The 23,389-nt window shown below is 46.3% G+C and overlaps 1 protein-coding gene across 1 annotated transcript in view; it reads left to right on the plus strand.

Annotated features, from left to right (window-relative positions):
* Positions 1 to 22,770, plus strand: part of TNN (tenascin N) — a 36,372-nt gene extending 13,602 nt beyond the window's left edge. Inside the window, exons 5-16 of the mRNA XM_073358209.1 lie at positions 1,045 to 1,134; positions 3,574 to 3,837; positions 4,587 to 4,850; positions 6,382 to 6,645; positions 7,580 to 7,843; positions 15,200 to 15,330; positions 15,989 to 16,121; positions 17,131 to 17,282; positions 19,078 to 19,174; positions 19,951 to 20,118; positions 20,897 to 21,060; positions 22,624 to 22,770. Coding sequence (XP_073214310.1) covers positions 1,045 to 1,134; positions 3,574 to 3,837; positions 4,587 to 4,850; positions 6,382 to 6,645; positions 7,580 to 7,843; positions 15,200 to 15,330; positions 15,989 to 16,121; positions 17,131 to 17,282; positions 19,078 to 19,174; positions 19,951 to 20,118; positions 20,897 to 21,060; positions 22,624 to 22,770 — 2,138 coding nt within the window. The remainder of the gene's footprint in view (positions 1 to 1,044; positions 1,135 to 3,573; positions 3,838 to 4,586; positions 4,851 to 6,381; positions 6,646 to 7,579; positions 7,844 to 15,199; positions 15,331 to 15,988; positions 16,122 to 17,130; positions 17,283 to 19,077; positions 19,175 to 19,950; positions 20,119 to 20,896; positions 21,061 to 22,623) is intronic.
* The last annotated feature ends 619 nt before the right edge of the window (positions 22,771 to 23,389 follow it).

Here is a 23,389-nt window from a genome sequence, read left to right on the forward strand (position 1 = left end):
CAGGGAGAAATGGGGAGAGACAGGCACAAGAGAGAGGTTGACTCTTGAACCATAACCTGAGAAGAGCATCTCTTTTGTTTCTGTGTGGCTGATGCTCGGAGCAGACACAGACAGTTAGCAGAACTCTTTCACTTCATGCCCAGGCTGCTGCTGTGAGACACCTACAATGCATCCCTCTCCCGCACATGAGCCTTTATCCATGAACCTTGTAGTACATAGATGAAAGTCTGCCAGGTTAACCACCTGTAGCACCTACTGGCCAAGTTAGTTTGAAACTATACTGAGTTCCCTTCAGCACATATGTTCACTGATGATCGGGGCTGGAATTTAACTGGCAGAACCCCAGGATAGGACCCATTTCCATTCAATCTGATCTCAAATCATGAAAGATTCTGAATGTGAATGACCAGAGCACTTTATTTAGCTTGCTCTTGTAGCAAAAGAGAAGGTATTATTTGCTTTTTGTCTGGCTGGGAGTCTTACTTTCAATATTGCCAATCATATGGGGCAGATCCTCAGCTGGTGTATACTGGCATAGCTCCATTGAATTCAGTGATTTACACCAGCTGTGAATCTGGATCTACAGCTTTACTTGCTTCTTTGCACCAAGTCCAGCACTTGTTCACATCTTCACAAGTAGCCATCATGAGGATATTCTCTGTGTGTGTGGGTTGAAGGGTGATACCGGACATCACATGGAAAAGCTCCCCATGTGGTATGGCTAGTAAATGTCAATGCACGTTCATTCAACTTTAATTCTATTTTCATATAAATAAAATTTACTCTCTCATTTCAGACCTGGGAACACTAAGGATGGGTAAAATGGAAATCCCCACAATTTATGACCAGTATGGCCTGTAGAGATGAGCCTAAACCGAAACATCATATCCACATATTCTCCAAACAAGAAGTACAAATCCCAGTCCCACAACTCAAACTCCGCTGTAATGTAAAATCAGAGAGAAGAAGATGCAATTTCTCTAAGAAAACATTTATGTACTTTATTCCCTAATTGTTGGGACTGCTCCTTTTGTTTTCTTATAGGCCTGAAGCCTGGCACAGAGTACAAGATCATTGTCATATCCGTGAAGGATGAGATTGAAGGAAAACCATCTATAGTGAATGGCCGAACTGGTACGTATCCAGAAGTCCCAAGGAGGATCAAAGCTCCCTAGGTGGTGATGCTTGTTTTGAGTTGATTCATGTTTTCAAGCTTCTCTCCACAATCATGAGGGTTAGAAACTTAAAAAACAAACAAAAAACAAAAACAAAAAAACCCAACCTGAAATTTTCAGGTAATCACCAGACTGTGGGAGCTAGGGCTTTAAGACAAACACCAAATATCGTGAGACTCAGCAACGCTGCATTGTAACTTACTACGTAAAACATCATCAGTCCAGATGAGCGTGTGGGTTACAGATGGGAGGTAGGACCAGCAGCAAGGGGAAGCAACTGGGATGCATGGAAGGTGGAGAGAGGGCTGGGTCCTCTTCTCAGAGGAGTGAGGAAGGCATATGGGGGGGGGGATGTTGCTCTGGTCACTACACTGTACAGAGGACAGATAGCTGGCCAGGTCCTCCAACAGCCAGTAATTAAATGCTGCATGCGAACAGCAGGGCAATTCTGCCTTGTTCTCACTCTGACTGCATCTGTTTCTCATCTGTGAGATGGGAATCCAGGATTCCCACACTACTGGAAACCTACAGATCCCCAAATGGAATCGTCATTCCATCCCTCCCACATTTCTTCTCTGTTAATGGGATTGCTGGGTGGGTTTGGCACTGCCGAGGTCTCTTTTGTTGGCCACTGCCTGGCCGGAGTCTGCTGGACTTTTCTTTTGATCGGTGCTCTTGTTTACTCTTGACATCTGATTCCAGTTACCCTTGGAAGGAAGTGTGGTCAGGAAGTACTGCTGCCTTTGGAACGTGATGGCTCCATCTGTCATCTGTGTTTTCGAACATTGTGAATATATAGATTCCATCTCCTTTTCAGTGGCTATTACTAGAATGCTCTCTGCTTTGCGTAGGACCATTCTAGTGCTGCACAGCCCCAAGGCTTTTCATGAACTTATTAATTCCTCTAATATTTTCCCCTCGTTCTCTTCAGTGTGACCAGATCAGCCAATTCATAGAAGTTTAAGGGAATTTGTAGAACATAACTGCAACACAGCTGCATAAAGTGTGCTGTCTGGAGTGCCAGCTGTGTAATGGTTTTGTGGAACAAGAGCTCCTTTGGGAGAGACCCACCCAGGTTGGTTGGCTGCACAGATGCTGCACGGTACATGAATTGTTTGCATAGCCTCTCCCAACACTCCAGAGTTAGTACCAGAGAAGGGGTGGAGAAGACCATCCTCCATTGCCAGCAATGGGTACAGTTCCCCAATAAAGGACATCTCACACATTAAAGTGATCTTAAACTAGGTCTCCAAAAGCATTAACAAATCACATAATGAGTTCCAGTGGCTGGAAGTTGAAGTTAGACAAATGGAGACAGGAATTAAGGTGCAAAATGTTAAGTGAGGCTAATCATTGGAGCAATTCATCTTGGGGATTCTCCATCATTCGAACTTTTTGCATCAAAACTAGATATCTTTTTCTAAAGGAGATGCTGTAAGTCAACCAGAAATTACTGGAGTGAAGTTCCTTGGCCTGGGTGGTTCAGGAGGTTGAACTAGACTAGATAATCACAATGGTCCTTTTTGACCTGAACATCTATGAATTATTCAATATTCAAGACTACCATTTTTCCTGTAAGATGATTCTCCTGCCATCTCTGGGTCATTCTCTCTCCTCCCTTCCTCATGATAGTGCGTGAAGAAGCCAAGGCGCCACTGGGATGCTTTAATGGAGAATACTAATTTCTTCTTTAAAGGATCCCTGTGTCAGGCCCATAGTAAATGGACTAGTCCATTCCTCTGAGTATAAAGCTGGGAACCAGGAACTCCTGATATTGACTGCTGTGTCTTTGGGCAGTCATCTAGCCCTTCTCTCTCATTGTCCTCATCCACAGATAACAATACTTGCCTCTGGGGTGCTATTGTGAGGGTGGATGAGTTATTGCTGGTAAAGTAATTTGAAAATTGAAATGGACTGAGTATTATTATTCTCCCCAAATTTCCATTCTCTTGAAATGGTATCAGTCTAGGAAGGAGTGCCTCCTGGATTCAAAACAGCTATTTAAAAGATAATTCTGCCATTTCGTCCACAAATAATGTATTTCAAGTTTTTAAAAGCCACCATATTTGTAGGACCCACCAGTAATACACTCTGAGCCCTACTCTCTGGCTTTGCACCAGGATTTAACTCACTAATAGTATTCTCAAAGCTATCTGCCCTCCTGCTGACCAGACCAGAAAGTAAACCAAATAAAGCTAGGTGTGTCTCTCCGCTGTCAGGAACAGAATAAAATTGGGTTGTGGAAAATACTTTCAAACTCTTGAAAGAGTTTGCTGATCACTGTAGAGTAAAAGAAATGCAGACATGCTACACATGACAAGGAATGTGACTGTTGTGATCAGGTGGAATATTGCTCAGGGAGTCTATTAACTCTGCACTTTCAAACTCTCTCTTAAAGGAATAGACAGCCCAACTCACCTGGAGACCAACCGAGTGACAGAGGACACAGCCACCATCTCATGGCACAGGGTCCAGGCTCCCATAGACACATACATGGTGAGCCACACCTCAGCTGATGGGGACACCAGAGAGGTAGCTGTAAGGAAAGACCAGAATACCACCACCCTGATGGGTCTGAAGCCAGGCATGGAGTACATGATCTACATTTGGGCTGAGAAGGAAGGCTTGCAGAGCAAGAGAGCAAACACGAAAGCTGAGACAGGTAACTAATGGCAGGGGAAGAAGTGTGGAGCTTGATCATGACCTCACACCAGTTTATCAACTCCATTGACTTCACTGAAGTTACTTCTGATCTACACTGGTATTAGTGAGACAAGAATCTATCCTGTAAATTGTAATTCTCACTAGTAGGCTGAACTAGCTTTTAGTTGTGAAAATGGAGCCTTTTAATCACAAGTGCTGGTAGGGATCCCTATTCACAGATGCTAGTCATTAATATCAGTAAAACATATTAATATTAGTAAAACATAGCCATCATCAAGGCCCCTTAGTTGGCTGAACATGGAATTAATGACTTGCCTTCAGAATGCCATAAACAACCTCAGAAACCTTCCCTAGGTCACCATTTTGACCTTTCCAGGAACTACCCTGAGAGTAGGACACTGAGGGATAACTGGTGTAAGGGTTGCTCTCCCTGTGGTTTAGTGGCTGCTCACTGTGCTGGGGCTTAGCACATCTGGTGCTTGTGGGATGTGTTGGTTTTTTTTTTAATAGAAACGATATAGTTGCACTCTGGGTAGATGGAGGGTAGCAGCCAGTCCCTAAGAGCGCTTTTTCCTGTGTGCTGATTCATGTAGGAGCTTTGCTGTTGGCCTAAGAAACAGTATCATTTTCACAGCTGTGGAAGGGGGAAGGACCATGAAAAGTGGGGAAGGACCGATGGGTCTCTCCTAATGAAGTGTTGGGGAGAATCCTCACTGTAGCTCTTCACTGTTAAACCTTCTCTAAAAGAAATTGACAGCCCAACAAACCTGGTGACAGACCGAGTGACAGAGGACACAGCCACCATCTCCTGGAATGAGGTGCAGGCTCCCATAGACAGATACATGGTGAGCTACACCTCAGCTGATGGGAACACCAGAGAGAGAGCCGTGGGGAAAGACCAGAGCACCATCACCCTGACAGGTCTGAAGCCAGGCCTGGAGTACATCATCTACATCTGGGCTGAGAAGGGAGGCCAGAAGAGCAAAAGGGCAAACACTAAAGCTGTGACAGGTAACCAGGGGAATCTCTGGGATGTGATACTAGCTAACTGCATACCACAAACTGCTCCCTGAAGATTAGCTGTGTTTTGTTCTGTTTTCTTCCAGCTTATTGCACAGTGTACATTATAGAACAATTAGTCATGGGGCCAAACATGGCATAGGTACATACATGCTGCAGGCCATTCCAAGATTGAGATTTAGGATTTACCCCCACTCCCATTTACTCAATTGCAAAATGTCATTGACTTTAATGGGGTGCTTGACTGGTTCCATAATGCACATAGGTGGGGTGGGAAAACGTTTTGGCCTGAGGGCCACATCTGGGTATAGAAATTGTATGGTGGGCCATGAATGCTCACAAAGTTGGGGGTTGGGGTGCAGGGGGGTGGTGAGGGCTCCAGCTGGGAAAGCAGGCTCTGGGGTGGGGCTGGGGATAAGGGATTTGAGGTGCAGGAGGGTGCTCTGGGCTGGGACCGAGGGGTTCAGAGGGCAGGAGGGGGCAGGGGGCTGGGGCGCAGGGGGGGTTGAGGGCTCCAATTGGGGGTGCAGGCTCTAGGGTGGGGCTGGGGATGAGGGGTTTGGAGTGCAGGAGGGTGCTCCAGGCTGGGACTGAGGGGTTTGGAGGGCGGGAGGGGGATCAGGGCTGAGGCAGGGGGTTGGGACACAGGGGGGTGGTGTCTCAGGGGTTCAGGCTCTGGGTGGTGCTTACCTCAAGTGGCTCTTGGAAGCAGCAGCATGCCACCCTCTGGCTCCTATGTGGAGGGTGCAGCCAGGTGGGTCTGTGCGCTGCCCCATCCACAGGCACCGCCCCCGCAGCTCCCAGAAGCAGCAGCATGCCCCCCTCCAGCTCCTATGTGGAGGCATGGCACTGGCCAGGTGGCTCCGCTTGCTGCCCCGTCTGCAGGTGCCGCCCCTGCAGCTCCCATTGGCCATGGTTCCCAGGCAATGGGAGCTGAGGGAGGGTGGCGCTTGGGGTAGGGGCAGCATGTGGAGAGAGCGGAGCCAGAGGGGGGACATGCCGCTGCTTCCAGGAGCCATGTGGAAAGCCCCCGACCCTACTCCCTGGCAGGAGCTCAAGGGCCAGATTAAAAGTTCTGATGGGCCGGATGTGTCCCGCGGGACATAGTTTGCCCACCCCTGACATAGGTTCTGTGCAAACTTCCCCCACAGGGCTCTGCCAGTGCACCACAATCTTCCCCTATGGCATCTCCTGCTATTTTAGTCCTAGAGTATGCACAGCTCTGCCAATGTATCTAAATCCTGACTCACAACAAGCTTATTACTCCAGGCTAGGGCCCCCTAAAAGTTCTGCCAAGTTCTGAGTCCTCCAGTCGTGAGTCCAGAAGCACTGATAGAAAGAGCAGTATTTACCTAGTGAGATGTGAGTGATAGGGCTGACAAGTAAGCAGCCTTCTGTTTTCCTCCATCTCACACAATATCTAAGGGCATGGAAAGATTTGAGTCTAGAAGACATGGTGCCCTAGGGGAATCATTTGAGAATCCGTCAATAACATTGTAATAATCAAGGTTTTTACTCACAGAAATTGACAGCCCAACTAACCTGGTCACCAATCAAGTGACAGAGGACACAGCCACCATTTCCTGGAACAGGGTCCAGGCTCCCATAGACAGATACATGGTGAGCTATACCTCAGCTGATGGGGACACCAGAGAGATAGCTGTGGGGAAAGACCAGAGCACCACCGCCCTGACGGGTCTGAAGCCAGGCAGAGAGTACAACATCTACATCTGGGCTGAGAAGGGAGGCCAGCAGAGCAAGAGGACAAACACTAAAGCTGTGACAGGTAACCAGGGGAATTTCTGGAATGCGATACTACAGTAGCAGATTTCAGAGTAACAGCCATGTTAGTCTGTATTCGCAAAAAGAAAAGGAGTACTTGTGGCACCTTAGAGACTAACCAATTTATTTGAGCATGAGCTTTCGTGAGCTACAGCTCACGAGCTGTAGCTCACGAAAGCTCATGCTCAAATAAATTGGTTAGTCTCTAAGGTGCCACAAGTACTCCTTTTCTTTTTACAGTAGCAGACTGGCTTCACACTGGATTAGCTGTGAATGTGTCCTCCCCCTAGTTTTACACACAATATAAAATATAGGACTTTTTGCCACACAGCTATGTGCTGTAGGAGTGTGCCCCTTGTAGGCATCTCAAAGCTCTCAGAAACTGGTTCTCCTGTGAGAGGAAACAGAACTGGCAGAAGTGAGATGTAGCATGGGTAAATGCTATGTGCACTTCTCCCTCACACCTCTGCCAGTGTACCCCAACTGCAGTCTGTAGGACTCCTACTAATTTAGTTCTGTCCCTTCTTGTTGGGCCTCATTCCTGACCTACAGCACCCTCGCTGTTCCGGTCCCAAGTCCTTTCACAGTTCAGGTTTGAGCTGGAGCCCCTAGCCAAAAATTCCACTCCTGGCTTTCCTAGGGAGTTGAGCCATTGCATTTTACCTGCAGCATCAATTGCAATACCACTGCTGGGGCATCTTCCAATGAACTTCAGTTCTGACCTTCAGTTGTCCCAATATTTCAGTCCTAAAACCCCAGAAGCAAGAGTGATGCTTAGCCATTGAGACATGAATACTGAAACCTATGTACATATTGTACTTTACCTAACTAAAGTTCTAAGAGTATGAAAATAAAGTTTAGAGACCAAAAGAAACAAGCTTCAAGGAGACAGTTTAGAATCTGTTAATAATGTTCTAATAATCCACACTTTTACTCAGACATTGACAGCCCAATTAACTTGGTGACCGACCGAGTGACAGAGGGCACGGCCACCATCTCCTGGAACAGAGTCCAGGCTCCCATAGACAGATACATGGTGAGCTACACCTCAGCTGATGGGGACACCAGAGAGATAGCTGTGGGGAAAGAGAAGAGCATCATCACTCTAATGGATCTGATGCCAGGCATGGAGTACATCATCTATATCTGGGCTGAGAAGGGAGGCCAGCAGAGCAAGAGAGCAAACACGAAAGCTGTGACAGGTAATGGGGGACAGGAGTGAAGGGAAGTTAGACAGAGACATGTCTATCCCTTTTTTATCTGGTGTTGCATGATCTCTTTTTGTATCACTGTGTATAAAGTAACTTTGCCAATCAGGTATTAGCTACTTGAAATTCTGCAGTGGCTAAACTATCATGAAGATAACTGGATAACTATGAGCTGTTAGCAATGCACAGAGAGCAGAACTAGATGAGGCAAGAGCTATATGCACCCTGAAAGCTTGCAGATTGAAGGGTAACTGCACTTTTAACCCACCTCCTCTCTGGTCCACTCCAGCAATGGCCCTGAAGTCTGAGGCCTCTAGCTTTCACTTCTCTCTGGGCAGGGCCCCATGTCCCACTCCCTTCCAACTTGGAGTTTTAGGCTGCACACCCCTTCTCTTTACTGTGATTATCCTAGGCAGGCCTGACAAATGTCTAGCCCCTGCTCCTTCGTTTCTTTCCAAGGATAACAACCCTGTTTTACCAGTGACCACAAAACTCATCCAAAGTAAGCACATTTATTCAAAGACAAAAGCATCACAGAAAAAAGGTAAAACAAAACAGACTCTAAATGCACACTAAATGTAACAGAAGTAGCCCATCAGTCCTATAGGGCCCTGGTAGCCCTAAGTCCTTCCAACCCTTCAGCGAGGGTTGGGGCCGCCTTAGGACCACAACTCCTGTCCGTTTGCTGAATCCAAAGAAAGACCCTAAGGCTTGGTCTACACTTAAAATTTAGGTTGATATAGCTACTTTGCTCAGGAGTGTGAAAAATCCACATCCCTGAGTGCAGTAGCTATGCTGACCTAAGCCCCGGTGTAGACACAGCTGGGTTAATGGAAGAATATTTCCATTATCTTAACTGCAATTGCTTGGGAAGGTGATGTTCCCACAGTGGTGGAAAAACCCCTGCCATCGCTATAGGTTGTACCTATACTATGGGGTTATGCTAGCATAGCTACAGTGCTGTAGCCTCTGTAGTGTAGACATGCCCTGAGTCTGTGTAAACTCAGCCTTTTAAATCCCAAGTTCTTCCTTTTTCTCTTGCCTCTCCTTTGGTACTGCCCTAAATGAGTATATGCAAACCACCCAAGGAGGTGATACTTCTCTGGAGCTGTTTGCAATCTCAGGGATGGCAGTAATCTCCCCCCACTTTTTTAGTTCTTAGAGGAGCTGTGGTAACCCTTCCACCATGGAGTTGCATAAGATCCCTGGTCCATAATGCTACATAAAACATTCATAAACTTAATACAATATGGTTCCCAAAGATATTGCATATGGTTGCAATTTCTGTTACAAATGACATCTAATTTATCCTGATACTCTTTTAATTTGGTAGCATTTTACACCCCCTTTGCACCGGTATAAATGACTGCACAGGGCAATGGAGAACCAGGACCCTTATATTTTATCAGAGTTACTCAGGTCAGGCTATGCCTACTATCATAATGACAGTAGATGGTACTACCTGCGGCTCATTAAACTCACTGCCTTGTGGGTAGCCCAGGAGGGCATAAGGCTAAGGGAGCAACCCCTGACAGAAAAGCCCCACTGCGTTGTGGGTGAAGTCAGGAGAATGAAAGTTTATGAGAGTAAACTCAGACAGAAAATCCGGAGTGGAGCCCCAAAGGTGGTCAGACTAACATCTTAGTATCTTTCCGGCAACTCCTGTAATGGATCGGGGACCAGATGTATTGATTCTTCCTCTCCTCTGGATTTTATCGGTGATGCCGAGAGAAGGGGGGAACTGATGCATGGGCAATTCAGGGCCTCCATATTATCTGCCCAGGCTTGCACCCTGGAGAGGTACTCCAGCTTTGCCTCAAGCGTCGACACAACACGGGAGGCAGCAGTCACTGGTTCTAAGCTCTTACTCGATTGGCGTAGAATTGAGCACCAGGGGCTGTCTCTGATGGTGGGAGAGATCATCGTATCTCACTGGACAACCACAACTCACCATAAAACTGGGCAGCCTCCAGACAACAGGGTGTTGTCCCACCACAGTCTGCCTGCTTCAATGGGTGCTTGGAACTTTGAGTTTTATCCCAGGTGGCATCCCAAATGGGGGAGGGGGAGTCCAACCCGTCACACCTACTCTTGTTTCCTATCTTTTGACCAGTTACCAATCCATGAGAGGACTTTCTTTTTATCCCATGAGAGCTTGCTTTGCTTCAGAGCCTTTGGTGAGGGACCTTGTCAAAGGCTTTCTGAAAATCTAAGTACACTATATCCAATGGATCAGCCTTGTCCACGTGCTTGTTGACCCCCTCAAAGAATTCTAGTAGATTGGTGAGGCATGATTTCCCTTTACAAAGACCATGTTGACTCTTTCCCAACAAATTATGTTCATCTATTTGTCTGACAATTTTGTTCTTTACTGTAGTTTCCACCAGTTTGCCTCTTACTGAAGTCTGGCTTACTGGCCTGTAATTGCTGGGATCACCTCTAGAGCCCTTTTTAAAAATTGGCGTCACATTAGCTATCCTCCAGTCATTTGGTACAGAAACTGATTTAAATGATAGGTTACAGACTACTGTTAGTAGTTCTGCAATTTCACATCTGAGTTCCTTCAGAACTCTTGGGTGAATACCATCTAGTCCTGGTGACTTATTACTGTTAAGTTTATCAATTTGTTCCAAAACCTCCTCTAATGACACCCAATCGGGGACAGTTCCTCAGATTTGTCACCTAAAAAGAATAGCTCAGGTTTGGGAATCTCCCTCACATCCTCAGCCATGAAGACTGATGCAAATAATTCATTTAGTTTCTGCACAATGGCCTTATCGGCCTTGAGTGGTCCTTTAGCATCTCAATCATCCCGTGGCCTCACTGGTTGTTTAACAGAATTCCTACTTCTGATGTACTTACATTTTTTTTTGCTATTACTTTTTGAGTTTCTGGCTAGCTGTTCTTCAAATTCTTTTTTGGCCTTCCTAATGACATTTTTACACTTCATTTGCCAAAGTTTATGCTCCTTTCTATTTTCCTCACTAGGATTTAACTTCCACTTTTTAAAGGATGCCTTTTTGCCTCTCACTGCTTCTTTTACTTTGTGGTTTAGCCGTGGTGGCAATTTTTTGATTCTCTTAGTATGTTTTTTAATTTGGGGTATACATTTAAGTTGAGCCTCTATTATGGTGTCTTTAAAAAGTTTCCATGCAGCTGGCAGGGATTTCACTTTTTGCACTGTACCTTTTAATTTCTGTTTAACTAACTTCCTCATTTTTGTGTAGTTCCCCTTTCTGAAATTAAATGCTACAGTGTTGGACTGCTGTGGTGTTTTCCCCACCAAAGGGATGTTAAATTTAATTAAATTATGGTCACTATTACCAAGCGTTCCAGCTATATTCACCTCTTGGACCAGATCTTGTGCTCCACTTAGGACTAAATCAAGAATTGCCTCTCCTCTTGTGGGTTCCAGGACTAGCTGCTCCAAGAAGCAATCATTTAAGGTGTCAAGAAACTTTATCTCTACATCCCGTCCTGAGGTATACCCAGTCAATATGGGGATAGTTGAAATTCCCCATTATAACTGAGGTTTTTTATTTTAATAGCCTCTCTAATCTTTCTGAGCATTTCACAGTCACCATTGCCATCCTGGTCAGATGGTTGGTAATATATCCCTACTGCTAGATTCTTTTATTAGAGCATGAAATTAGTATCCATAGAGATTCTGTGGTACAGTTTGGTTCATTTTAGATTTTTACTTCATTTGATTTTACACTTTCTTTCACATATAGTGCCACTCCCCCACCAGCATGACCTGTTCTGTCCTTCCTATATATTTCATACCCTGGTATTACTGTGTCCCATTGATTATCCTCATTCCACCAAGTTTCTGTGGTGCCTGTTATATCAGTATCCTCATTTAATACGAGGCACTCTAGTTCACCCATCTTATTATTTAGACTCCTGGCATTGGTATATAAGCACTTTAAAAACTTGTCACTTTTTAGTTTTCTGTCCATTGCATGATGTAATTGAATGGGGCCTTTTTTCATTTGACTGTTTCTCATCGATCCTTCCTGTATTCTATCATCTTCCATCCTCTTCTCCTTACTAGGACATAGAGAATCTACATTAATAGATCCTCTCCTAAGGGATGTCTCTGTCTGAACCACGTGCTGCACCGTAACTGTCGGCTTTCCCCCAGTGCTGCACATTTGTTTAAAAAGATTAAAAATGAAAAATCAAAACATTTTGAATGTTTTCCTAAATAAACTGTTGTCAAAATTGATACATTCTCACAAAACATGTTGATTTCAACAAAATGGTATTTTTCAGTGCCAGAAAATTCTCGACCTGCTCTGCTAATATCTTTCAAATCTTACTCAAGACAACAGCTACGTTATTCCCAATGATTAAAATAATAGGCTTGTAGCAGAGACCTTGTATGGGAAGTTTTTAGGCCAAGAGGCAGTTTGTTTTTGGTGTCCAAGTTGTAATAGCCCCCTGCAGCTCAGACCCTTAACAGTAGCACTGTGAATTGGTTGGGAGAGCACAGGGAATGCTGACAAGAGTATCACTGGAGTAGGACAATGGATTCCAATACCCTAGATCTCCCTCTGCTGTCCAAGCTTCCACAGTACTAACCTGAGAAGATTTCTGCTTCCATACGTAATAAAAATTGATTTTTTTCTTAATCTCGGAAGTTCAGTAAATAGTTATTTTAATTGATGGGAATAACAGCTCATTGAATATATGGTGTTTCATTCACAGTTAATAGCTCCTTATGTGCGCTTTGATGTACCAGTTCCTGCCTCTCGCACCTGATAAGGGATCTTTGTCTGTGTAGATATCTTCTCTCTGTTTCTATTTTATGAAACAAAAACTCTCTAAACATAAGAGAAATAAGGTTCTCCTGCCTCCCAACCCTGTGTTCAAGCCACTGCTGCTCCACTCTTTCCATCTGTCTAACTTAGGTACTTATATGGCCCCCATTACTGTAGTATCTGACAGGTTTCAGAGTAGCAGCCGTGTTAGTCTGTATTCGCAAAAAGAACAGGAGGACTTGTGGCACCGTAGAGACTAACCCATTTATTTGAGCATGAGCTTTTGTGAGCTACAGTGAAGTGAGCTGTAGCTCACGAAAGCTTAGGCTCAAATAAATGTGTTAGTCTCTACGGTGCCACAAGTCCTCCTTTCCTTTTTGTGGTATCTGAGTGCTTCACAGTCTTTAATGGATTTATCTATCCTCACAACACCCTGTGCGGGAGGGCAGCCCCATTGACAGATGGGGAACTGAGGCACAGAGAGTAAGTGACTTGCCCCAGGTCACATAGGAAGCCTGTTGTGGAGCAGGGAATTGAGCTGAGTGCTTCTGTGAGCTCCATGATGCTCTGCCATACGTGTGTGGGTGGGTGTGTATGCGCACGTGCATAGGCTCCTGTGTCAATAATTCTGCCATACGTCGGTGGGTGGGTGGGTGCATAGGCTCCCAGGTCAATAGTTGGTGCTTTTTCCTGAATACCAGCGCTGCCCACCCGACACCCTCAGATTGAAACAGGGAGGGACCGTATGGATGGAGGTCTTTGTGAAATTAACGACAGGTTTCCAAAGAACCCTATCCCAGAATGCACCAAGCATTGTGTGAAAACTGGGAAGGATTCTTCAGCGGCTGCCTCCGCTTCTGTTTTTGAAAAATTCTGCTCAGGAGCTAGGAGGGGATCATTCTAGGGAACAAGTGTCAGAAACCACACTGGTCACAAAGGATGCCTCGTACCCTTCATTCTTGTATGTCCAGTATAAAACAATATCAGAGGCTATTTATGATCACAGTGAAATAGTATTGGTTAAAAATAAAGCCAGCCTGCTTGTCACACTCAGGAAACAACCACACAGATATTTGAATGTATGGCTTAGTCTTTGCTGTTTGTGGAGGCGGTCTGAATCACACAAAATACCAGAGATCAGAACCATAGAGATGTGGGTTATTTTGTACTTGTGAATTGTTAGGGTAAGCAAACATATTAAAATAAAATGTTTCTGGTGCCTGCAAAGGGAGCCACTTTGCCATGGATGGGTTATGTGGTTATAGATCGTTAATGCAAAGCCCCCGGGTTTGGGGAAGAGAACCCCAAGTGTGTTGCAGTGTTTACCTCTGGAGAAAGAGAAGGACCACCTTAATTCATGTCCCTGCACCATGACTGTAAGGATCCGTGAGACTAGAATCTGGGTTCGTGGAACCCATTCCCAAATCGCCAGGAGGTGGCCATACAGAGCCACATTCAAGGGGCACTGTGGAGATTAGGCACTGCAGGAAGTACCACCCAAAGGATCCAGAGTGATAGCACGCTGTGGACTTCTGATTGGCCCATGTTCACTATTTTATCCTAGAGGGTACCCCAGGAAGTTGTCTGGGCAACCACACAGATCTCTGGCCTGCTGTGACTCCAGACCTCACCTCGCTTTCTGATCTCCAGTCTCTGACCGCAGCCTGACTTTGAGCCTTACTTTGGCCTGCTGATTCCAGGCTTGTAACAATCTCTGAGCTCGGGCCTCCAGCCCCAGCCTGACTCTTGCAACCTGATTCCAGCCTGGTAGTTACCTCTGATCTCAGGTCTCTGACACTGGGCTGACTCTGACCCTGACCCTTCCTTATCAGTCTTGGCTCTAGTGATTACTTTGATCCCTGCTTGCTGATGCTGCCTCATGGCCATCCCTGACTAATGGCCACCAGCCCAGCCATGATAGCTAGGCCAGAGCACCTATGCCCAGTCCCTTACACTGACTCTTAACTCCTCAGTCTTTAGAAGTGAGAAATACATATTTACTTTCAGGCTGGTTAGCTTGTTTTTAAGGAAAGAGGGGTGTATTTTGGTGATCATAAACATGTGGGACAGGTAACACCGGCTGAAGATGAGCTTGGTGTTGGCTCAGGGTGCAGGCAAATGCTGTGTGAGCTTCTCCCATGTAGTTCTGCCAGTGAACCCAAATTCAGATCATCAGCTATTCCAACTCTGGATGCCCTCACAGCTCTGCCAATGTAATCCCGTCTTCCCTCAGTAGCACCCTATGCTATTTCAGTCCAGGGTGCCACCTCATATCTGACCTAAAACACCCCATCCTATTTCAATTTCAGCTCCCATGCCAGTGTATCTGAAGCCTGATCTGCAGCAGTCTTTACTATCTCAGTTCTGGGCCCCAACACTCTGCTAACGTACCTCACGCATTCCTCCTTGTTAACCATGAAATATAGTTTCTGTAGTTGCAGAGTCCCAGTTAACAATATTGGGAACTAAAAGCTCTATACTTCCATGCCCTATGCTGAAGATTCACTCTAGGGGTTGCTTCTTCTCAGAGGTACTTGTACAATCAGAGTGTTTGATTCTGTTCTCTGTTTTTTGTTTGAAATAGAAATTGACTCTCCCAAGAACCTCCGTGTATCAGATGTGACACACAGCAGTGGTGTAGTTACCTGGACACCGCCTGTTGCACAGATCAGTGGCTACACTCTGACCTACCAGGCTCCAGATGGCACCAGCAAGGTACTGTGAGCTCTTCAATTCCTGCTTGTTACAAACCGCCCCAGTTTAAAGTGCACATGGGATGTTGGGTTTAGCCAATCAGATCCCATTATCAAGAACACATGCACAACCTTAGAATTGAAGTGAGAAGGTACCTCGGGGAGTGGAATATTCCATCTTAATTACACTTGTTGGGAGGAGCTGGTGTCCTACTGGACGGCACATACCACTGTGACTGCAGCTGGGTGTTGTGGATTGGGCAGATCCTTCACGCAATAGGAGAGTTCCATCATAACTGGCCTTGACACTGGGGGCAGGGATGTGTTTTAACTTTGCTTTTCTGGTGTGTTTATACATGTCAGAGGGCACCTTGAAAGTGAGGTATCTCATTCATGAATGTGCATACAGCCTATTCCCTGTGGATACAGTTGTCTGTAGGGTCTGTGCAAGTTCACTCTTTCCCCCAAATCCTCATTCCAGGGACAGGGAATCCTCAACCTACCCACTAATATGCAGATGGCCCTGTAGTTATAGGGTACACCCTGCTACCAGCATTCTTCTGCCTGTGCCCTGCTCACCTCTAAAAGCATGCAGAGAATGGAAGCAGCATGGCTGGGAATAGATGACGCAGACTATAGAGCTGAGCAGATCTTTAGTCTATCTTTTCTTTTTTTGGCAGGAAGTGCAACTGGGTCCTAATGAGCAAAGGTTCATACTGGAAGGCCTGGGACAAGGAGTGAGGTACACAGTCTACGTGGTGGCCTTTAAGGGAGACCGCTGGAGCAGAAAGGCAGCCAATACCTTCTTGACAGGTAGGGCTTGGCACTAATAATACTTAGCACATCTCATCTGTAGCACTTCGCAGTTAAGGGTTAGTGGTGATGGTTCCACTTTACAGAGGCTCAGAGAGATTAAATGACTCATCAAAGGTCATCCAGTAAGTCGGTAAATTGGGAATAGAACACAGATCTCCTGACTCCCAGTCTGGTGCCCTGGGCCAGGCTGCATGGTGGGTTGGAGATGCAGTTGGGGAAGAGCATGAGGTGACAGTGGGATGGCTTATATGGAGATTCAGATCCATCTGGATGATGTTGCTTGCAGAACCTACCAGTTGAGTACAATAGATAGACTGATTGTGAAAAGCTGATTGGAGGTAGGGAAGGCGATCACCAACTCTGGATGTGCTTGCATCATCCCAGTAGCATGGGGGCAACTTGTATCTTGCAAGCACTGCTTTTGGCATTTAGGACGTGCCCAAATTAACTAACAGGGTCCAGGAAACTTGCATCAAAATGGCATCCTGTTAAGGTGTCTTTCATGCCAATATGATGCAGGGGTTTGTCCTATTGGGGAAGGTCACAAAGGCATTGCCCATTGTGGACAAATGATGCAAGTGGGGAGGGGTTAGTGAGCTCCCTCTCCATCTAGAACCAGTACTTCTCTACACATCTATGACTTCCCTACATATCTATCCCCACACAAATCCAGCTTTCCTGAGACCCTCTCGAGGACCAGGCTGCCTCCTGCAGTCTCCACTGACCCCATTCCTGGGCCAGGTAGACAGCAGATAAAGCTAATTTGCAGCTTAGGTGGAGGGCAGTCTTTACCAGAGCATGGCAGGACCCAGGGCATCCGGGTTTGTGCTCCAGCTGATGGGTGCCTGTGGGGGTGCATATGGTGCAGGACTCTATATGATCCCATAATCCTAAGGCTGTGCCCCTGTTCAAACCACATCCTCTTTAGGAGACTCAGTTGGGAATGCCTCTCCAGCTTCCTTTTCAGACTTGCTGATGTGAGTTTTTCCCTGTCTTGTTCCCACAGTTGCCTTCCTCTACCCATATCCTGCTGACTGCAGCCAGACCCAGCAAAATGGGAATGCCACCAGTGGCATGTACACTATCTACCTGAATGGTGATGCTGGCAGGCCCATGCAGGTGTACTGTGACATGACCACCGATGGAGGCGGATGGATAGTGAGTGGTGCTGTGGTCTTTGCACATCTGTTTACTTTTTAAAAAAATCAAGTGACTCTAATGCTGCTCTGACATCCCTGGAGACTGAAATCTTCTGTTTATGGCCAGCACAGCCATGACATGGGCAGCAGCACTGGAATTATCCCCTCCTTTTACTTTACAGCTCCACATCAGTGTTTCTCAACTCTTGCCTGGGAAGTACCATCTTTAGGGGCAAGGGGATAGTTGCCTGTATGCCTGTTCAGTCCTTGGCCTCTGCTGAGACTGCCAATGGGGATGCCAGTTTTGGTGTCATGGCATGATCTACTCACTGCAAGTGGCGCCTCCTCCTGGCTGTTCTGGGGATTAGCTGTCTTCCAGGTCCAACTCCTCTTTTTGTGGTCTCTCTCTCCATTGTTCTCTCCCTCACTCTGCAGCCCGCCTCTCACTCCAGGAGCTGCAGCTTTGTCTTCATGACTTAGCCCTCTGGCCAGATCATTATGCGGTTTTCCCTTCTGGGGTATAGAGTCTCACTAGGCCTGCTGTCCAGGCAGTGCCACTCTGTCAGTGGCAGATAGGGAACCTGGGACTGCCCACTACTTCAGGTTCCAGTCAAGGGCCCCTGCAACACGCAGCCAAAGTCTAAGTGTTCAACCTTGCTGCTTTCTCTCTGGGATGCTTCCTACTCTGCCTCCAACAGGCTTTCTTCTCTGCCCTTTTCTCTCCCAGATATGTCCTTCCCTCAGGGCCAGGTTCCCACTCTTTCCAGGGCCTCCCTCCTTCCCTCTCTAATACACAGAGGATGGATGCAGACTTCCTGACTGTAGCCATTACTGTTGCCAGCTTCCTGGCTTTGTATTAGCCCAGCCCAGCCCCTCACCTGCTCAGCTGAGCTCCATCTTCCAGTCAGGAGTTGCTACCCCAGCCTAATCCCCTCATGTGGCCTATCTCACTATCGGGCCCTTTCTCAGCTTCCTTAACCCTTTTGGGACTGATGTGGGGTGAACACCAATCACAGTGTGTTGGTTGGGGACTGGGTCAGGTTCATTGAGATACAAAGCATTTCACTGGTTGGTCTCTTATTTCAGTCAGGCCAATGGTGTTAGTGACTGAATTTTCTTACCACCTGATAACTGTATGGTGGCTCATGTGAAATGAACGAGCAGTCTTGAGTCCAGTTCCTAGTAGATTGCTGGCCACAGCATAGAAACCATGACCTAAGGGCATTGTACAACAGGGCAGGAGCATAAAACTGTGTGATTCTGGGACCCCATTCTCCACTAGAATAAGATTATGTTCCTCTCCTTTTTTTTTATGTTTTTATTTTAATGAAGAATGAATAATGCAAACAATTTCCCATGAATATTCATTCACACATCAAAAAAAAGTTCTGGTTGGTCCTGTTGTATATCTAGTTCCTCTTTATTTAGGTGTTTATACCACATTTGGGAAGTCTGTGGTTCCTTTTAGCCTCACTATCCACAAACATGAGTGTGATTTGAGTTATACTAGGGCAAATATTTGCCCTAGTGGAAAGCAAATTTTAAATTTCCAGTCACAAGTGTATGCATTGGAAGAGCTTGTGTGCTTATCCAATCAGAGAACATTAAAAAAAAAGCATGTGAAATCACCTGGCCAATCCCATTTTTCCAACAGCTTGAATTCTGAACACTCATTAACGCCCCCTCTTCGTGGGCAGGTCGGAATCATGGACAAATGGGAGGAAATTGCAATCTCTAGTGAATATTCCACACACAGAAAATGAGGATAATTTACCCAATTGTTCATGACTCATGCAGTAGTGCTTGTTTTGCAGGTGTTTCAGAGGCGGAACACAGGGCAGCTGGATTTCTACAAGCGCTGGAGGAATTATGTCGAAGGCTTTGGAGATCCTCTGGGGGAATTCTGGCTTGGTACTGTATCTGTATGTGACAGGTGAAGGGTGGACAGTTAAAGACAGGCTTTTTAGAGGCTGGCTGGCATTTTGATACTTATCTGAAACATGCAAACTTCTTAGGTCTGTAGTCAGGTTGGAAATACCATCGGAACATCCCTGGGCTTGGCTGCTTCTGCTCTTGCCTGGAAGTGCATAGGCAAATGAAACAAATCTAGTGCCCACTGAACTTCATTTGGCTTTCACTCAGAGTGAACCAATGTTCTTCATACCTCAGAAACGGTTCAGTTCAGGAGTTTTGTGATCCTGTACCAGGAGAGGAGTTACAAGATATTAGCACACTGATTTAAAGGAGAACATGGCATTCACTGAAACATGAAGAATAGGAACAAAAAGTACTGTACTTGGCAAGTCATTTTCTGTATCTCCTTTCTGGCTGTTTCAGCTGACTGTGCTTAGATTGGCAAATTCAGCATGTAGATGTGACTGTGGTTGGGGTCTTTAGATTTGCTTAGAGATAGTGAATGTTCCTTTGGAGTCTGGATTATTCTCCTTGATCTAGAAGTGAAATCAGACTCCTGTGTTTCTGATGTCATTCTGTGCGATAGTGCAAACTCATCCTTATCCATATGATGTAACTTCGGGATCAAGTCGGGGGAGAAGGTGGGAGGAGAAGGAGCAAACCACTGATTTAACCACAAATGTGGCAAGAAGAAACCTTGGAACAGAGAAAGTGAATGAATCTTGACACCTGTTTTCCCTCTATAGAATAATCACTTTGGTTTCTTCTCCCAGGTCTTGACAAGCTGCACAATCTCACTAGCAGTACACCCATTCAATATGAGATCCGGGTGGATCTGCAGACCTCCAATGACTCTGCCTATGCTGTCTATGACTTCTTCCAGGTGGCTTCGAGCAAGGATAAGTACAGGCTCTCGGTGGGGAATTACCAGGGCACTGCTGGTAAGGAATGCTTTGTATCCTTGCTGCTTCAGTCTCACATAATGGAAGCAGGCACTGGAATCTGGGACACTTGTTTCCCCATAAGAATGTGGGTTGGAATAGACTGGAAGTCCCATAAACCAGGTTGTTTCCTGGTGCTTCTCTAAGGAGAGAAATATACATTGGTATTTCTGGCTGGACCTCGGGAGCGGGCCAGCCAAGCCATCTCCTGAGAAGGGAGGGACTAGGTGTGGCTCACCGGCCACTGGATAAAGAGGCAGAGAAGAGGGAAGAGGCCCATGGAACTGTCCTCAGACTGGATTGGGGGGAGCGGGCCCAGCAGCCCACCTGCTGAAGAATCCAGAGAAGGGAGTGGTTCCAGCAGATGAGCCTGTGAAGGCATTGGAGGGGCTGTTAGGCATTCCCAATCAAGGAAGACAACATTGGGGGGTGGTGAGAAGAAGGAGGGTTGTGTGGGGAGGAATGGCAACCTGATCCTGAACTGAACTGGAATTCAGACTCCTTGGGAGTTCACCCAGCATTACTTCCCATCCTGATGATATAATGGCCTTTGCCATCTGTACTCCAGGTATTCCCTGCCCTGATGACGCCTCTGCCTTTGGCTTCCAATCCTCTCACCTGCCCCATTTACCACCTACGCCTCCATCCCTTTGAACCCCCACCCTCTGGGAATTGCCAAGTCTTTGGAACTGCACCCTCCTAGCCTCCACCCCCCTAGCAGTTTGATAGTGGCACCCCGAGATTGCTGTGCCTAACATCTCCTTCTCCCTTCTTTTAGGGGATGCGCTGACTTACCACAATGGCTGGAAATTCACCACCTGGGATAGGGACAATGATGTGGCTCTGAGCAACTGTGCGAGGTCACATCAGGGTGCCTGGTGGTACAAGAACTGCCACTTAGCTAACCTCAATGGCAAATATGGAGAAAACAAGCACAGTGAGGTGAGTGCCAGGGTTCTGCTACATGTGTGCTTCTTCTCACCAACTTCAGGGACATGGGTGACACTGGACAGCTCAGATGGTTCCTGAGTCAGGAAGGGCTGTCCAGACTCATTCAATAGTTATAGATCAGGCATACTTCTTCCCTTTAAAAAGGGTGTATTGTAATCAATCCGTGGCAGCCTAGGAACCTCACAGTCATTACTAGGGTACCCACCATGGCCACCTGTAACTTCAGAGTGACTGCAGAGATGGAACTCGCAGCATTCAGCCCAGACAGCACAGAGCCTACTGCTTGAACTAAACGAGCATCCATTTATAGTAATCGGTATAGGGTTTATGAGACAGACACACATGCACACTGAGTGCTTCCAGTTCCATCCTTTGAAACATAGCTGCAGACACGCTGCCACTAGCTAGCTGATCACAGTACTGAACAGTGAATTTAGTAGGGCTGAAAGGTGCTGGATTGACAGCCATGAGAAACTGGAATCCTGTGTTTATACAGAGAGCAAGGACAGCAGGAGTAGTGGAACCTCTCTTGTGATCTAAGCCAGGATTTGAACCCTTGTCTCTAGAGGTAAAAGGCCGGGGCATTATCTTAGACAAGTTGCTTCATCTCTCTGTGCCTCTGCTGACCCATCCGTAAAGTGGAGATCCTGCTACCTGCCTTCCTTTGTCATTCGCTGTAGCTCTGCAAATGAAAAGCGCTGTATACATGATGCTCAGGGCAGGGGCCCACCCCATTAGGTGTTGGCAACATGTGTCACTGCTGCCCCATGTTCTGCGCTGGCTGCTGATGGAATTCAAAGTGGTGCTTTTAACCTATAAAGCCGCAGATGGCATGGGACCTTGCTACTTGCGGGTATGTCTACACTGAGGCAGTGTGGGTGTTGCGACATGGGCGGTGGCTTGGACTAGGCACCTGAGATTGGACCCAGTTGGGGGCAGGTGGGCTTGAACTTTGGCCGCCAGCCTCAGCTTCTACAAGTGCTGCAACGCCCCCACTGCTATTTTTAGCTTGCTAGCTCAGGGAGAGCTATCGTGAATTTGTCTACCTAGGGGCTGGGAATCACAACTCCCAGCTGCAGTGTAAACACACCCTGAGAAACCACCTCTCTCTTTATGCCTTGCTTCTACAGCTGCAAATGGGCAGGAACTTTTGAACTGGAACTTCCTAATTTTAAAAGGGGGGGGGCACACGGTTGGCAGTATAATACGCTCCACAAGGGGAACCTCAGCTCAGAAATGGGCTCTCCCTCAGACACCTGTCTGAAATAGTCCCGATCTGTTGGTGTTAGGGCATGACACAAAATACATCTATTTACATAGGTTTCTGAATGTGTTATGCGTGTAGGGGGTTCAATCTTGGTGCGTGCCCAACTGTATGTTTATTAACTTGGGTTAGGGGTGTCCAGAGGGCTGGCTGAGACTCCCTCTTCTTATTATGGTAGAGATCCAAATAAATAACAACCCTCCCAATATCTGAGTTATGTATTATTGTATCCCAGTGCCTCACACAGGGTTTACATGCTTACTAAAGGGAATTCCTTGTTCTCTTTCCAGGGGGTCAACTGGGCACCATGGAAAGGCCATTTGTTCTCCATCCCTTACACTGAAATGAAGATCCGTCCTCAATCATCCAGCAATGAACCAATCTTGGGGAGGAAAAAAAGGTCTCAGGCAGGGAAGAGGAAGACGACCAGGGCCTAAAATGGCCTCCAAGCAGGGCCGAGCCTGTCAATTCCTGACAATGAAATTCCATTATTTTGTAACTAAATGTAAGGACTTGAACAGCTTGTTCCAATACTTATGTAACAAATGTCCAGCCTGCTGCAGCCCCTGCTCAGAGCTCTCTGGGTTCAGCCTGCTTTAAGCATTTGGAGGCTATTGACAAAAGTCACCGGTCACAGAGTGGGAGGAGACTGATGGGGAATATTAACATTTACAGCTATCCTGATTGGCTGAACTCGACAAGGACCTGACTGGTCCAATGCACACAGATGATCTATTTTCCCTGATCATTATGAACTTTACAAGCAAGCTTTAAACTCATGCTGTGGCTTCCCACAACCCAAGTTGCTGACCCTCATATTTGCAAATGCCCTTCACTACTAGATATTGCTACCAGCTACTACTGTAACTTCTCAGGCCTCAAGGGGGCATTGTGAAGTTAAAATGCATCATTTTGTCAAGTTAAAATGCATCCAGTTAAAATGCACCCTTATCTATGTTGAAAATAACCCCGTGGGTTGATAATTTTAAGAGTCTAGTTTACTTGCTTCTATTTTTGCTCCGTGTTTTTCTTCTCCTGGTTTCCAGCTTGGATGAT

This window comes from Lepidochelys kempii, chromosome 8 (genome assembly GCF_965140285.1).
Source record: "Lepidochelys kempii isolate rLepKem1 chromosome 8, rLepKem1.hap1, whole genome shotgun sequence".
NCBI classification, from domain to species: Eukaryota; Metazoa; Chordata; order Testudines; family Cheloniidae; genus Lepidochelys; species Lepidochelys kempii.